General features: G+C 51.7%; 1 protein-coding gene across 1 annotated transcript in view; it reads right to left on the minus strand.

Moving 5' to 3' along the window:
• LOC144488029 (uncharacterized) overlaps positions 1–17,050 on the minus strand; it is a 40,484-nt gene extending 23,434 nt beyond the window's left edge. The window contains exons 1-3 of the mRNA XM_078206046.1: positions 16,984–17,050; positions 15,285–15,482; positions 12,458–12,523 (exon numbers count right to left, since the gene is read on the minus strand). Of these exons, the coding sequence (XP_078062172.1) occupies positions 12,458–12,523; positions 15,285–15,482; positions 16,984–17,026 (307 nt within the window). The 5' untranslated portion in view covers positions 17,027–17,050. The remainder of the gene's footprint in view (positions 1–12,457; positions 12,524–15,284; positions 15,483–16,983) is intronic.
• Positions 17,051–17,549: the final 499 nt, after the last annotated feature.

Raw genomic sequence — 17,549 nt, forward strand, 5'->3', positions numbered from 1 at the left:
TCCTGATGGTGGGGGAGTCCAGAACTAGGGGTCATAGTTTGAGGATAAGGGGTAAACCTTTTAGAACTGAGGTGAGGAGAAATTTCTTCACCCAGAGGGTGGTGAATGTGTGGAATTCACTCCCACAGAAAGTAGTTGAGGCCAAAACATTGTGAGATTTCAGGAAGAAATTAGATTTCGCTCTTGGGGCTAAAGGGATCGAGGGATACGGGGGGGAAGGGGGAATCAGGATATTGAATTCGATGATCAGCCATGATCATAATTAATGACGGAGCAGGCTGGAAGGGCCGAATGGCCTCCTCCTGCTTCTAGTTTCTATATCTTTGTGGATGTCCAAACAGACTTGGAGATACAGCTGCAGATCTTTAAAATACCACAAAGTGGTGCAGAAAATAATCCAGGCTGCTAATGGAATGCTGGCCTTAATATCGAGAGGACTGGAATGTAAGGACACAGAGTTTATGCTGCAGCCGTACCAAACCCTGCTTCGACCCCATTTGGAGCAGGTCTGGGCACCGCACCTTAGGAAGGATATATTGGCCTTGGAGTCAGAGAGTGAAACAGCACAGAAAAGAGGGAGGGAGATGGTGGTACGGGAATAAAGATGGAAAGAGGAATTATAAAAAAAGGGAGAATTGAAAAAGAAATCAATGGGAGAAATGAAACTGTAAAATATATTTGAAACTGAAGGCGGTGGGGGTGGGGGGGAGGGGAGGGGGGGGCGGGGAGGGGGGGGGCGGAGGGGTGATCCTCAGCAGCAAATGAGAGCCTGGCAGGAGATGCTGAACTCAGCAAAGACAAGCTGAATGGACACAATAGCAACACGGCAGAGAGCGGGCAAAACCTGCTGGATTAAACTGCATCGATTTCAATGCAAGAGGCCTGACGGGCAAGGCAGATGGACTCAGGGCATGGATGGGTACATGGGACTGGGATATTATAGCAATTACTGAAACATGGCAAAGGGAGGGACAGGACTGGCAGCTCAATGTTCCAGGGTACTGATACTTTAGGCAGGACAGAGGTGCTGGAAAGGGAGGAGAGGGAGTTGCATTTTTGATGAAGGAGAGCATCATGGCATTAATCAGAGATGAAATAACCGAGGGATCATCCAGCGAGGCTTTGTGGGTGGAACTAAGAAGTACGAAGGGGAGGGTGACCTTATTGGGGTTGTACTATAGACCCCCAAATAGTCAACGGGAATTAGAACAAATATGCAGGGAGATTGGGGAGACTTGCAGGAGTAATAGGCCTATCATAGAGTCATAGAATCATGGAGTCATAGAGGTTTACAGCATGGAAACAGGCCCTTCGGCCCAACTTGTCCATGCTGCCCTTGTTTTTTTAAAACCCCTAAGCTAATCCCAATTGCCCGCATTTGGCCCATATCCCTCTATACCCATCGTACCCATGTAACTGTCTAAATGCTTTTTAAAAGATAAAATTGTACCCGCCTCTACTACTAACTCTGGCAGCTTGTTCCAGACACTCACCACCCTCTGCGTGAAAAAATTGCCCCTCTGGACACTTTTGTATCTCTCACCTTAAACCTACACCCTCTAGTTTTAGACTCCCCTACCTTTGGGAAAAAATATTGACTATCTAGCTGATCTGTGCCCCTCATTATTTTATAGACCTCTATAAGATCACCCCTCAGCCTCCTACGCTCCAGAGAAAAAAGTCCCAGTCTATTCAGCCTCTCCTTATAACTCAATCCATCAAGTCCTGCTAGCATCCTAGTAAATTTTTGCTGCACTCTTTCTAGTTTAATAATATCCTTTCTATAATAGGGTGACCAGAATTGTACACAGTATTCCAAGCATGGCCTTACCAATGTCTTGTACAACTTCAACAAGACATTCCAACTCAATGTTATGACCAATGAAACCAAGCATGCCAAATGCATTCTTCACCACTCTGTCCACCTGTGACTCCACTTTCAAGGAGCTATGAACATGCACCCCTCGATCTCTTTGTTCTGTAACTCTCCCCAATGCCCTACCATTAACTGAGTAAGTCCTGCCCTGGTTCAATCTACCAAAATGCATCACCTCGTATTTGTCTAAATTAAACTCCATCTGGCATTCATCAGCCCACTGGCCCAATTGATCAAGATCTCGTTGCAATTGGAGATAACCTTCTTCACTGTCCACTATGCCACCAATCTTGGTGTCATCTGCAAACTTACTAACCATGCCCCCTATATGCTCATCCAAATCATTAATATAAATGACAAATAACAGTGGACCCAGCACTGATCCCGGAGGCACACCGCTGGTCACTGGCCTCCAGTTTGAAAAACAGCTTTCTACAACCATCCTCTGGCTTCTGTCATCAAGCCAATTTTGGATCACAGGAGGGGATTTTAATTTTCCCAACAGAGACTGGGACTGCCATAGTGCTGAGGGATTAGACAGAGTGGAATTTTGTTAAGTGTGTTCAGGAAGAGCAAGAGGGTAGCCAGGGAGAGGGTTGGCCCACTCACGGACAGGGAAAGGAATCTATGTGTGGAGCCAGAGGAAATGGGCGAGGTATTAAATGAGACAAGTCCCCAGGCCCTGATGGGATATACCCCAGAATACTGAGAGAGGCAAGGGAGGAAGCTGCTGGGACCTTGAGAGAAATCTTTGTATCCTCACTGGCTACAAGGGAGGTCCCAAAGGATTGGAGAATAGCCAATGTTGTTCCTTTGTTTAAGAATGGTAGCAAGGATAATCCAGGTAATTACAGGCCGGTGAGCCTTACATCAGTGGTAGGGAAATTATTGGAGAGGATTCTTCGAGACAGGATTTACTCCCACTTGGAAATAAGTGGACGTATTAGTGAGAGGCAACATGGTTTTGTGAAGGGGAGGTCGTGCCTCACAAACTTGATCGAGTTTTTCGAGGAAGTGATGAGGATGATTGATGAGGGTAGGGCAGTGGATGTTGTCTGCATGGATTTCAGTAAGGCCTTTGACAAGGTCCCTCATGGCAGACTGGTGCAGAAGGTGAAGTCACATGGGATCAGAGGTGAGCTGGCAAGGTGGATACAAAACTGGCTCGGTCAAAGAACACAGTAAGAGTTTTAACAACACCAGGTTAAAGTCCAACAGTTTTATTTGGTAGCAAATGCCATGGCATCTGTAGCAAATAGCATTTGCTACCAAATAAACCTGTTGGACTTTAACCTGGTATTGTTAAAACTCTTACTGTGTTTACCCCAGTCCAACGCCGGCATCTCCACATCGTCATAGAAGACAGAGGGTAGCAGTGGAAGGGTGTGTTTCTGAATGGAGGGCTGTGACAAGTGGTGTTCCTCAGGGTTCAGTGCTGGGACCTTTCTGTTTGTAATATATATAAATGATTTGGAGGAAAATGTAACTGGATTGATTAGTAAGTTTGCAGACGACACAAAGGTTGGTGGATTTGCGGATAGTGATGAGGACCATCAGAGGATACAGCAGGATATAGATCAGTTGGAGACTTGGGCGGAGAGATGGCAGATGGAGTTTAATCCGGACAAATATGAGGTAATGCATTTTGGAAGGTCTAATACAGATAGGAAAATGGCAGAACCCTTAAAGTATTGATAAACAAAGGGATCTGGGTGTACAGGTACACAGGTCACTGAAAGTGGCAATGCAGGTGGAGAAGGTAGTCAAGAAGGCATACAGCATGCTTGCCTTCATCGGCCGGGGCATAAAAATTGTTAAGTCATGTTGCAGCTTTATAAAACCTTAGTTAGGCCGCACTTGGAATATAGTGTTCAATTCTGGTCACCACACTGCCAGAAGGATGTGGAGGCTCTGGAGAGGGTACAGAAAAGATTTACCAGGATGTTGCCTGGTATGGAGGGTATTAGCTATGAGGAGAGACTGAATAAACTGGGATTGTTCTCACTGGAAAGACGGAGGCTGAGGGGTGACTTGATAGAAGTTAATAAGATTATGAGGGGTATGGATAGGGTGAAGAGTTGGAAGCTTTTTCCCAGGGGGGAAATGACAATTACAAGGGGGCACAAGTTCAAGATAAGGGGGGAAAGGTTCAGTGGAGGTGTGCGGGGGAGGTTTTTTTACACAGAGGGTGGTGGGGGCCTGGAATGTGCTGCCAAGTGAAGTGGTTGAGGCAGATACATTAGCCACATTTAAGACTTATCTTGATAGGCGCATGAACAAATGGGGAATAGAGGGATACAGGCCGTTCGTCTCGATAGGACAATGGGATTGTCGCAGAGTTGGAGGGCCGAAGGGCCTGTTCCTGTGCTGTACTGTCCTTTGTTCTAAAAGCGCGCTCATCCCATTTTCCTGCGCTTGTCCCATATCCTCGAATATGTTGATATTTCAAGATCTTATCCAAAGTGAAAACTAGAAGTGGGCAGCAAAGGAGTCTGGGAAGGGTTTTTATTTTAACTTTAAAAGTCAGTTACCTGGGTGGTTCCCCCTCAGTAGTAGTTTTTTTTTTTTCTCTCGGGCCCCTAGCCCTATAAATTGGTGCAGAGGAGATACCCGATCCTCTACACTGGTAGAGGATCCCACCCTTCCATCCTCCTCTAACCTAATTATAAGTGTGGGGAAGTTTTTTGTTTTCTTTTTTTCTTGCTGGTAATGGCTTCAGGGATGGCAGTTCAGGCAGTATGCTGCATCTCCTGTGGGATGTATGTGGTGAGGAAATCCAGTAGTGTTTCAGGAGATTTTAGTTGTAAGAAGTGCATTAGATTGCAGCTTCTGGAGGAGCGTGTAAAGGAGCTGGAGGGGGAGGTAGAGGAACTCCGCATAATTCGGGAGGCGGAGGTGGAAGTTGATAGGAGTTATAGAGAAATAGTAACTCCTAGAAATGAGGCTTGGGTCAATGCCAGGAGGAGGGGTAAGAAGCAATCGGGAAGACAATCCCCTGGGGCGGTTCCCCTCCATAATAGGTTTTCGGTGCTGGAGGCTACAGTTGAGGAGGAATCAACTGAGCATAGAGAGCAGATCTCTGGGGGTGAGCCGAGTGAGAAAGCTCAGGTGGTTAGGGGCTGTAAAAGACTGGGCCTTGTGATTGGGGACTCCACAATTAAGGGGACAGATAGGAGGGTCGGAACTAAAGGTAGGGACTCAGGGTTGGTGTGTTGCCTACCAGGGGCTGGGGTCCGGGATGTGTCTGACAGGGTATTCAGGACTCTTAGGGGGGAGGGAGATAAACCACAAGTTATTGTACATGTGGGGACACACGACATAGGGAGGATAGGGGAAGGGGATATTAGGCAGGGATTTATGGAGTTGGGGTGGAAACTAAAGGCCAAGACTGACAGAGTGGTTATCTCTGGACTCTTGCCTGTACCACGGGATAGTTTAGAGAGGAATAGGGAGAGGGAAGGTTTGAATTCATGGCTGAGGGGATGGTGCAGGAGGGAGGGGTTCAAGTACTTAAGCAATTGGGGCTCGTACTGGGGAAGGTGTGACCTCTATGAGAAGGATGGTCTACACCTTAATCAGAAGGGGACCAATATCCTGGGGGGTAAATTTGCTAAGGCCATGCAGGGAGGTTTAAACTGATTCGGGGGGGGGGAGGGATCCTGAGTAGTGGGGCTGAAAGTGAGGGATGCATGGATGGGGACTGCAATGCACGGCATTGCAGAGGTGGGGTGGAGCAGGGTTTGAAATGTGTATACTTCAATGCCAGGAGTATTCGCAATAAAGTGGGTGAACTTGCAGCGTGGATCAGTACCTGGGACTTCGATGTTGTGGCTATTTCAGAGACATGGATAGAGCAGGGGCAGGAATGGATGCTGCAGGTCCCGGGGTTCAAATGTTTTAGTCGAAGTAGGGAAGGAGGTAGAAGAGGGGGAGGGGTAGCATTATTGGTCAGAGATTGTATCACAGTGTCAGAGAGGAGGTTTGATGAGGACTTATCTGTTGAGGTAGTATGGGCGGAGATTAGAAATAGGAGAGGAGAGGTCACCCTGTTGGGAGTCTTTTATAGACCTCCTAAAAGTTCTAGAGAGGTTGAGGAAAGGATTGCGGAGTCAATCCTGCTTAGGAGTGAAAGTAATAGGGCAATTGTTATGGGGGATTTTAACTTGACTAATATTGACTGGAATTGTTATAGCTCTAGCTCGTTAGAGGGGTCAGTTTTTGTTCAAAGCGTGCAGGAAGGTTTTTTGACTCAGTATGTAGACAGGCCAACTAGAGGTGAGGCTATATTGGATCTGGTGCTGGGAAATGAGCCAGACCAGGTGCTAGACTTGGAAGTTGGTGTGCATTTTGGTGATAGTGACCACAATTCGGTTACGTTCACCTTAGTGATGGAAAGGGATAGGCATGAACCTCGGGCCAGTGGTTTTAGCTGGGGGAAGGGTAATTATGAGGCTATTAGGAGAGAATTAGGAAACATAGGTTGGACTAGGAGATTACAGGGACTGGGAACGTCCGACATGTGGAGTTTTTTCAAGGAGCAGCTACTGCGAGTCTGTGATAGGTATGTCCCTGTCAGGCAAGGAGGAATTGGTAGGGCTAGGGAACCGTGGTGCACCAAAAAAGTTTCTTTGTTGGTTAAAAAGAAAAAGGAGGCTTATGTTCGGATGAGACGTGAGCACTCGGGTAGTGCACTAGAAAGCTTTAGATTGGCTAAGAGGGAGTTGAAGAGCGAGCTTAGAAGGGCTAAAAGGGGACATGAGAAGACTTTGGCGGATAGGGTTAAAGTGAATCCTAAGGCGTTCTATAGGTATGTCAAGAACAGAAGGTTGGTTAGGGCAAGTTTAGGGCCAGTTATAGATGGCAGAGGGAAGTTATGTGTGGAACCGGAGGAGATTGGTGAAGCATTGAACCAATATTTCTCTTCGGTGTTCACGCAAGGGGACATGAATATAGCTGAGGAGGACACTGGGTTGCAAGGGAGTAGAATAGACAGTATTACAGTTGATAAGGAGGATGTGCAGGATATTCTAGAGGGTCTGAAAATAGATAAATCCCCTGGTCCGGATGGGATTTATCCAAGGATTCTCTGGGAGGCAAGAGAAGTGATTGCAGAGCCTCTGGCTCTGATCTTCAGGTCGTCGTTGGCCTCTGGTATAGTACCAGAAGATTGGAGGTTAGCGAATGTTGTCCCATTGTTTAAGAAGGGGAACAGAGACTTCCCCGGGAATTATAGACCGGTGAGTCTCACTTCTGTTGTCGGCAAGATGTTGGAAAAAATTATAAGGGATAGGATTTATAGTTATTTGGAGAGTAATGAATTGATAGGTGATAGTCAGCATGGTTTTGTGGCAGGTAGGTCGTGCCTTACTAACCTTATTGAGTTTTTTGAGAAAGTGACCAAGGAGGTGGATGGGGGCAAGGCAGTGGACGTGGTATATATGGATTTTAGTAAGGCGTTTGATAAGGTTCACCATGGTAGGCTTCTGCAGAAAATGCAGATGTATGGGATTGGGGGTGATCTAGGAAATTGGATCAGGAATTGGCTAGCGGATAGGAAACAGAGGGTGGTGGTTGATAGTAAATATTCATCATGGAGTGCGGTTACAAGTGGTGTACCTCAGGGATCTGTTTTGGGGCCACTGCTGTTTGTAATATTTATTAATGATCTGGATGAGGGTATAGTTGGGTGGATTAGCAAATTTGCTGATGACACCAAAGTCGGTGGTGTGGTAGACAGTGAGGAAGGGTGTCGTAGTTTGCAGGAAGACTTAGACAGGTTGCAAAGTTGGGCCGAGAGGTGGCGGATGGAGTTTAATTCGGAGAAGTGTGAGGTAATTCACTTTGGTAGGAATAACAGATGTGTTGAGTATAGGGCTAACGGGAGGACTTTGAATAGTGTGGAGGAGCAGAGGGATCTAGGTGTATGTGTGCATAGATCCCTGAAAGTTGGGAATCAAGTAGATAAGGTTGTTAAGAAGGCATATGGTGTCTTGGCGTTTATTGGTAGGGGGATTGAATTTAGGAGTCGTAGCGTTATGTTGCAACTGTACACAACTCTGGTGCGGCCGCACTTGGAGTACTGTGTGCAGTTCTGGTCCCCACATTACAGGAAGGATGTGGAGGCTTTGGAGAGGGTGCAGAGGAGGTTTACCAGGATGTTGCCTGGTATGGAGGGGAGATCCTATGAGGAGAGGCTGAGGGATTTGGGATTGTTTTCGCTGGAAAGGCGGCGGCTAAGAGGGGATCTTATTGAAACATATAAGATGATTAGAGGTTTAGATAGGGTGGATAGTGATAGCCTTTTTCCTCTGATGGAGAAATCCAGCACGAGGGGGCACGGCTTTAAATTGAGGGGGGGTAGTTATAGAACCGATGTCAGGGGTAGGTTCTTTACCCAGAGGGTGGTGAGGGATTGGAATGCCCTGCCAGCATCAGTAGTAAATGCGCCTAGTTTGGGGGCGTTTAAGAGATCCGTAGATAGGTTCATGGACGAAAAGAAATTGGTTTAGGTTGGAGGGTCACAGTTTTTTTTTTAACTGGTCGGTGCAACATCGTGGGCCGAAGGGCCTGTTCTGCGCTGTAATGTTCTATGTTCTATGTTCTAAATATTTTGTAACGGTTGTGAGGTTTCCAGCCACCAATACCTTCCCAGGCAGCGCATTCCAGATTCCCACCACCCTCTGAGTGAAAAGGTTTATTCTCAAATCCCCTCTGAATCTCCTGCCCCTCACTCTGTATTCTCTGACAATCTTCCTCACTGTCCACAACTCCGCCAATCTTAGTATCATCTGCAAACTTGCTAATCAAACCAGCTACGTTTTCTTCCAAGTCATTTATATATATTACAAACAGCAGAGGTCCCAGCACTGATCCCTGCGGAACATCACTAGTTACAGACCTCCATCCCCTTACCCTAAAACTCACCCTAAGACTGGAACTGTGCACGGTGCTCCCAGTGTGGTCTAACCGAGGGATACGGAGACTGGAACTGTGCACGGTGCTCCCAGTGTGGTCTAACCGAGGGATACGGAGACTGGAACTGTGCACAGTGCTCCCAGTGTGGTCTAACCGAGGGATACGGAGACTGGAACTGTGCACAGTGCTCGAAGTGTGGTCTAACCGAGGGATACGGAGGCCAGAACTGTGCAGTGCTCCCAGTGTGGTCTAACCGAGGGATACGGAGACTGGAACTGTGCACGGTGCTCCCAGTGTGGTCTAACCGAGGGATACGGAGACTGGAACTGTGCACAGTGCTCCCAGTGTGGTCTAACTGAGGGATACGGAGACTGGAACTGTGCACAGTGCTCCCAGTGTGGTCTAACTGAGGGATACGGAGACTGGAACTGTGCACAGTGCTCCCAGTGTGGTCTAACCGAGGGATACGGAGACTGGAACTGTGCACAGTGCTCCCAGTGTGGTCTAACCGAGGGATACGGAGACTGGAACTGTGCACAGTGCTCCCAGTGTGGTCTAACTGAGGGATATGGAGACTGGAACTGTGCACAGTGCTCGAAGTGTGGTCTAACCGAGGGATACGGAGGCCGGAACTGTGCACAGTGCTCCCAGTGAGGTCTAACCGAGGGATACGGAGACTGGAACTGTGCACGGTGCTCCCAGTGTGGTCTAACTGAGGGATACGGAGACTGGAACTGTGCACAGTGCTCCCAGTGTGGTCTAACCGAGGGAAACACAGTAAGAAGTTTAACAACACCAGGTTAAAGTCCAACAGGTTTATTTGGTAGCAAAAGCCACACAAGCTTTCGGAGCTCTAGAAGGGGCTTAGAGCTCCGAAAGCTTGTGTGGCTTTTGCTACCAAATAAACCTGTTGGACTTTAACCTGGTGTTGTTAAACCTCTTACTGTGTTTACCCAGTCCAATGCCGGCATCTCCACATCATGACTAACCGAGGGACACAGAGACTGGAACTGTGCACGGTGCTCCCAGTGTGGTCTAACTGAGGGATACGGAGACCGGATCTGTGCATGGTGCTCCCAGTGTGGTCTAACTGAGGGATACGGAGACTGGAACTGTGCACAGTGCTCGAAGTGTGGTCTAACCGAGGGATATGGAGACTGGAACTGTGCACGGTGCTCCCAGTGTGGTCTAACTGAGGGATACGGAGACCGGAACTGTGCATGGTGCTCCCAGTGTGGTCTAACTGAGGGATACAGAGACTGGAACTGTGCACAGTGCTCGAAGTGTGGTCTAACCAAGGGATACGGAGACCGGAACTGTGCACAGTGCTCCCAGTGTGGTCTAACCGAGGGATACGGAGACTGGAACTGTGCACGGTGCTCCCAGTGTGGGTCTAACCGAGGGATACGGAGACCGGAACTGTGCACAGTGCTCCCAGTGTGGTCTAACCGAGGGATACAGAGACCGGAACTGTGCACAGTGCTCCCAGTGTGGTCTAACTGAGGGATATGGAGACCGGAACTGTGCACGGTGCTCCGAATGTGGTCTAACCGAGGGATACGGAGACCGGAAATGTGCACGGTGCTCCAAGCGTGGTCTAACCGAGGGATACGGAGACCGGAACTGTGCACGGTGCTCCCAGTGTGGTCTAACTGAGGGATACGGAGATCGGAACTGTGCACGGTGCTCCCAGTGTGGTCTAACCGAGGGATATGGAGACTGGAACTGTGCACAGTGCTCCCAGTGTGAGTCTAACTGAGGGATATGGAGACTGGAACTGTGCACAGTGCTCCCAGCGTGGTCTAACCGAGGGATACGGAGACCGGAACTGTGCACGGTGCTCTGAATGTGGTCTAACCAAGGGATACAGAGACTGGAACTGTGCACGGTGCTCCCAGTGTGGTCTAACCGAGGGATAGGGAGGCTGGAACTGTGCACAGTGCTCCCAGTGTGGTCTAACCGAGGGATACGGAGACTGGAACTGTGCACGATACTCCCAGTGTGGGTCTAACCGAGGGATACGGAGACCGGAACTGTGCACAGTGCTCCAAGTGTGGGTCTAACCGAGGGATACGGAGACTGGAACTGTGCACGGTGCTCCCAGTGTGGTCTAACTGAGGGATATGGAGACCGGAACTGTGCACAGTGCTCCCAGTGTGGTCTAACCGAGGGATACGGAGATCGGAACTGTGCACAGTGCTCCCAGTGTGGTCTAACTGAGGGATATGGAGACCGGAACTGTGCACGGTGCTCCGAATGTGGTCTAACCGAGGGATACGGAGACCGGAAATGTGCACGGTGCTCCAAGCGTGGGTCTAACTGAGGGATATGGAGACTGGAACTGTGCACGGTGCTCCCAGTGTGGTCAAACTGAGGGATATAGAGACTGGAACTGTGCACGATGCTCCAAGCGTGGTCTAACTGAGGGATACGGAGACTGGAACTGTGCACGGTGCTCCCAGTGTGGGTCTAACAGAGGGATACGGAGACTGGAACTGTGCACAGTGCTCCCAGTGTGAGTCTAACTGAGGGATATGGAGACTGGAACAGTGCACGGTGCTCCCAGTGTGGTCTAACCGAGGGATATGGAGACTGGAACTGTGCACGATGCTCCAAGCGTGGTCTAACCGAGGGATACGGAGACCGGAACTGTGCACGGTGCTCCCAGCGTGGTCTAACCGAGGGATACGGAGACCGGAACTGTGCACGGTGCTCTGAATGTGGTCTAACCGAGGGATACGGAGACTGGAACTGTGCACGGTGCTCCCAGTGTGGGTCTAACTAATTCCCCTTTTGAAAGTTCCTGTGATTCTGGGGGTTCATGTTGGTAAATCTCTGATGGACATTCTCTCAATCCTCACCATTTATCCTGTGGTGTTCAACTCTCCAGACCTGGGGAAGAGTTTTGCCAGTATGTTACTGGTGTTTTCTGAAGGGTTTAGTGCAACCTCTTGGACTTCTCCTCCCAAATTACTGACAAGCGGGATTCCAGAATTCTTGCTTCATTTCATAAATCTCTTCACCAAGTTCCATCTGCCATCCTGTCCACTGATTCCTCCGGCCCGTCCACTGATTCCTCCGGCCCGTCCACTGATTCCTCCGGCCCGTCCACTGATTCCTCCGGCCCGTCCACTGATTCCTCCGGCCCGTCCACTGATTCCTCCGGCCCGTCCACTGATTCCTCCGGCCCGTCCACTGATTCCTCCGGCCCGTCCACTGATTCCTCCGGCCCGTCCACTGATTCCTCCGGCCCGTCCACTGATTCCTCCGGCCTGTCCACTGATTCCTGCAGCCTGTTGATAGCAGCTTGTCGGTCATTACTGTTCGCTTTAATGTTCGCTCCACTTACCAAGATTTGCCTGGGAAATTAACCCCTTCCCCCTCCTCTTCTCCCTCCCTCTCCCCCCCCCCCTCCCACCCCACCACACCCCCCCTCCCCTTACCTGCAAGTTTTGACATTGTCCCCTGCTCCCCACACTCCAGGCCAGGGAGATCAGTGAAGTTTCTAAGGCTGTGAGGCCCAACAGCGACAGATCACAACAGGAGATTCTGTAAAATGTATCGGCTAATACAGAGTGACGAGCTCGGACTGTCTCTGGGGGCGAGAGTAGGGATGTGGAAGAATCTCCGGGATCCGTATGGAACCCGCACCAGGAAGATACTTACCGAGTACAGGCGGATTGCAGCGCACCAGGTGAACGTCCTTGTTATTGTACGGGACCAGTGAGGGACCTGATGAAAAAGAGAAGAAGGGAATCTTCAGTAAGAGAGTGACATAGAAACTAGGAGCAGGAGGAGGCCATTCGGCCCTTCCAGCCTGTTCCCCCATTCACTTTGACCATGGCTGATCATCGAATTCAATATCCTGATTCCCCCCTTCCCCCCCCGTATCCCTCGATCCCTTTAGCCCCAAGAACGAAATCTAATTTCTTCCTGAAATCTCACAACGTTTTGGCCTCAACTACTTCCTGTGGGAGTGAATTCCACACATTCACCACCCTCTGGGTGAAGAAATTTCTCCTCACCTTAGTTCTAAAGGTCCCTTATCCTCAAACTATGACCCCTAGTTCTGGACTCCCCCCACCATCGGGAACATTCTTTCTGAATCTACCCTGTCTAACCCTGTTCGAATTTTATAAGTTTCTATCAGATCCCCTCTCACTCTTCTAAACTCCAGTGAATATAATCCTCACCGACTTAGTCTCTCCTCATGTGACAGACCTGCCATCCCGGGAATCAGCCTGGTAAACCTTCGCTGTACTCCCTCTACAGCAAGGACATCCTTCCTCAGATAAGGACACCAAAACTGCACACAATACTCCAGGTGTGGCCTCACCAACGCCCTGTACAATTGCAGCAAAACATCCCTATCCCTTTACTCAAATCCTCTCGCTATGAAGGCCAACATACCATTCACCTTCTTCACTGCCTGCTGTATCCGCACGCTTACTCTCAGCGACTGATGCACGAGGACACCAAGGTCTCGCTGAGTATCCGCCTCTCAATTTACACCCATTCAAATAATATTCTGCCTTCCTATTATTGCTACCAAAGTGGATAACCTCACATTTATCCACATTATGCTGCATCTGCCATGCAGATACCCCCACACTCAGCCTGTCCCAATCACACTGAAGCATCTCTGCATCCTCCTCACAGCTCATGAAGGGTCATCAGGTTCACAGGGTTAATGGACCCCTCATGGGGGTTGACAGCCCCTCCTCCACACTGTGGGGGGCGACGGGTCTCCTCATGGGGATTAATTTCCTCACAATGCATTTGGTAAAATCTACAAACAGCGGCAACCAGTTTGTACACAGCAACCTCCCACAGATATCATTATTGAACCTCCGACCTTGCGCAACCTTAGCACGGACCCTCCCACACTGTGGACCCTCCCTCAGTACGGACCCTCCCTCAGTGCGGGCCTCCCTCAGTGCGGACCCTCCTACCCTGTGGACTCTCCCTCAGTACTGACCCTCTGACAGTGCAGCACTCCCTCAGTACTGACCCTCTGACAGTGCGGCACTCCCTCAGCACTGACCCTCTGACAGTGCGGCACTCCCTCAGTACTGACCCTCTGACAGTGCGGCACTCCCTTAGTATTGACCCTCTGACAGTGCGGCACTCCCTCAGTACTGACCCTCTGACAGTGCGGCACTCCCTCAGCACTGACCCTCTGACAGTGCGGACCCTCCCTCAGTACTGACCCTCTGACAGTGCGGCACTCCCTCAGTACTGACCCTCTGACAGTGCGGCACTCCCTCAGTACTGACCCTCTGACAGTGCGGCACTCCCTCAGTACTGACCGTCTGACAGTGCGGCACTCCCTCAGCACTGACCCTCTGACAGTGCGGCACTCCCTCAGGACTGACCCTCTGACAGTGCGGCACTCCCTCAGTACTGACCGTCTGACAGTGCGGACCCTCCCTCAGTACTGACCCTCTGACAGTGCGGCACTCCCTCAGTACTGACCCTCTGACAGTGCGGCACTCCCTCAGTACTGACCGTCTGACAGTGCAGCACTCCCTCAGTACTGACCCTCTGACAGTGCGGACCCACCCTCAGTACTGACCCTCTGACAGTGCGGCACTCCCTCAGTACTGACCGTCTGACAGTGCGGACCCTCCCTCAGTACTGACCCTCTGACAGTGCGGCACTCCCTCAGTACTGACCCTCTGACAGTGCGGCACTCCCTCAGCACTGACCCTCTGACAGTGCGGCACTCCCTCAGGACTGACCCTCTGACAGTGCGGCACTCCCTCAGTACTGACCGTCTGACAGTGCGGACCCTCCCTCAGTACTGACCCTCTGACAGTGCGGCACTCCCTCAGTACTGACCCTCTGACAGTGCGGCACTCCCTCAGTACTGACCGTCTGACAGTGCAGCACTCCCTCAGTACTGACCCTCTGACAGTGCGGACCCACCCTCAGTACTGACCCTCTGACAGTGCGGCACTCCCTCAGTACTGACCCTCTGACAGTGCAGCACTCCCTCAGTACTGACCCTCTGACAGTGCGGCACTCCCTCAGTACTGACCCTCTGACAGTGCAGCACTCCCTCAGCACTGACCCTCTGACAGTGCGGCACTCCCTCAGCACTGACCCTCTGACAGTGCGGCACTCGCTCAGTACTGACCCTCTGACAGTGCAGCACTCCCTCAGCACTGACCCTCTGACAGTGCAGCACTCCCTCAGTACTGACCCTCTGACAGTGCGGCACTCCCTCAGTACTGACCCTCTGACAGTGCGGCACTCCCTCAGCAATGGCCCTCTGACAGTGCGGCACTCCCTCAGCACTGACCCTCTGACAGTGCGGCACTCCCTCAGCACTGACCCTCTGACAGTGCGGCACTCCCTCAGCACTGACGTTTTGACAGTGCGGCACTCCCTCAGTACTGACGTTTTGACAGTGCGACACTCCCTCAGTGCGGTGTCCGCCCAGTGTCTGGTATGTGGCTGGATTGCCGATGAGGTTTACTGGAGTACATACCAATGGGTGTGGCTTCACTCTCCCTGTCTCCACACGCTCTCCAGTGTTTGCCATTAATCTTCTTGACTTTGTCTAGTTTTTGGAGTTCGTACAGACTGCGTTGGATTGAATTCTTGGCGATGTCGAGTTCCCGAGAGAGGTCGAGTGCTGTTTTATCCTTCTCCCCAAACAGACACTGCAACACCTTCTGGTGTAGATCTGCTGGGAAATGCAGGCTGAGTTTAAAAAGGGTTCCCGTGAGTCACACAGAGCAGGAACTGGATAGAGGAATAGAGGAACAGGAGGAGGCCATTCAGCCCCTCGAGCCTGTCACACAGGAACAGGAGGAGGCCATTCAGCCCCTCCAGCCTGTTACGCAGGAACAGGAGGAGGCCATTCAGCCCCTCGAGCCTGTCACACAGGAACAGGAGGAGGCCATTCAGCCCATCCAGCCTGTTAGAGGAACAACACACTCCCCTCCCTCCCCCTCTCACCCCTCCCTCACCCTCCCACTCCCCTCTCCCTTCCTCTCTCTCCCCTCCCTCCCCCACCCCTCCTCTCCCTCCCTCCCCCACCCCTCCGCTCCCCTCCCCCCTCTCCTCCCTCCCCCCACCCCTCCTCTCCCTCACCCACCCCTCCCTACCCTCCCCTCTTCCTCCCCTCCCCCCCACCCCACCCTCCCCTCTTCCTCCCCCTCCCCTCCCCCCACCCCTCCTCTCCCTCCCCAACCCCTCCCTACGCTCCCCCCTTCCTCCCCCCCGCCTCTTCCTCCCCCACCCCTCCGACTCCTCCTCTGCCTCCCCTCCCTCACCCTCCCACTCCTTCCTCCCCCTCTCCCCCCACCCCTCCCCTCCCTCCCCCACCCCTCCTCTCCCCCCCTCCCTCCTCTCCCTCCCCCTCTCCCCCCTCCTCTCCCTCCCCCTCTCCCCCCACCCCTCCTCTCCCTCCCCCTCTCCCCCCACCCCTCCCTCCTCGCTCCTCCACCCCCCTCTCTCCTCCCCCTCCCCCCTCTCTCCCTCCCCTTTCTGTTTCCTGGGTGAACCAAGTCATGAACAGAAATGAAACTGAAAGTAGGATTTGCCAAACATTGAAACCAGACAATTAACCCCTTCCAACCAAACTGGCAGCGAGTCCCGATCACTGGACCCACAACACTCTCTCTGTCTCTGTCCCTCTCTCTGTCTCCCTCTCTGTCCCTGTCCCTCTCTGTGTCCCTGTCCCTCTCTGTGTCCCTGTCCCTCTCACCGTCCCTCTCTCTCTGTCTCCCTCTCTGTCCCTGTCCCTCTCTCCGTCCCTGTCCCTCTCTCCGTCCCTGTCCCTCTCTCCGTCCCTGTCCCTCTCTCCGTCCCTGTCCCTCTCTCCGTCCCTGTCCCTCTCTCTCTGTCTTCCTCTCTCTTTCATTCAATCTCTGTTGGTCTCCTTCTCGGTTTCACACTCTCTTTGCTGCTCTCTCCCTAATTTTCCTCCCTCTTTCTCTCCCCATCTCTCAGTCTGAGCCTCTCCAGTTCTCTGTTTCTTTCTCTGCTTCTCTCTCTCTTCCCGGCTTGGTGTCAGTTTTCAATGTCTGAAGCAGCGATTCGGGGATCATTGTTCTGCTGTCAGTCAGAGGGACAGAGAGTTGTGAGCCCCGCACGGCTGACAGAGCTCCACATGGCACAGACTGGGCAGTCACTGTAAAACCCCAACATCCCTCACTGGCTGCACTCAGGTGTGAACTGACCTGAACCTGTGGCTTCAGAGAGACTTCCAGCTTCCTGTTGCATCCTGCGGCACTGTTGGAATGACTGAGAGCGCACTGGCAACTCAGTGAGAACACACCCCCCGAGTGAGAACACACCCCCCGAGTGAGAACACACCCCCCGAGTGAGAACACACCCCTCAGTGAGAACACACCCCCCGAGTGAGAACACACCCCCCGAGTGAGAACACACCCCCCGAGTGAGAACACACCCCCCGAGTGAGAACACACCCCTCAGTGAGAACACACCCCCCGAGTGAGAACACACCCCCCGAGTGAGAACACACCCCCCGAGTGAGAACACACCCCCCGAGTGAGAACACACCCCCCGAGTGAGAACACACCCCCCGAGTGAGAACACACCCCCCAGTGAGAACACACCCCTCAGTGAGAACACACCCCCCGAGTGAGAACACACCCCCCGAGTGAGAACACACCCCCCGAGTGAGAACACACCCCCCGAGTGAGAACACACACCCCGAGTGAGAACACACCCCCCGAGTGAGAACACACCCCCCGAGTGAGAACACACCCCCCGAGTGAGAACA

The sequence above is a fragment of the Mustelus asterias genome, unplaced genomic scaffold (assembly GCF_964213995.1).
Source record: "Mustelus asterias unplaced genomic scaffold, sMusAst1.hap1.1 HAP1_SCAFFOLD_1227, whole genome shotgun sequence".
Classification (NCBI taxonomy): Eukaryota; Metazoa; Chordata; class Chondrichthyes; order Carcharhiniformes; family Triakidae; genus Mustelus; species Mustelus asterias.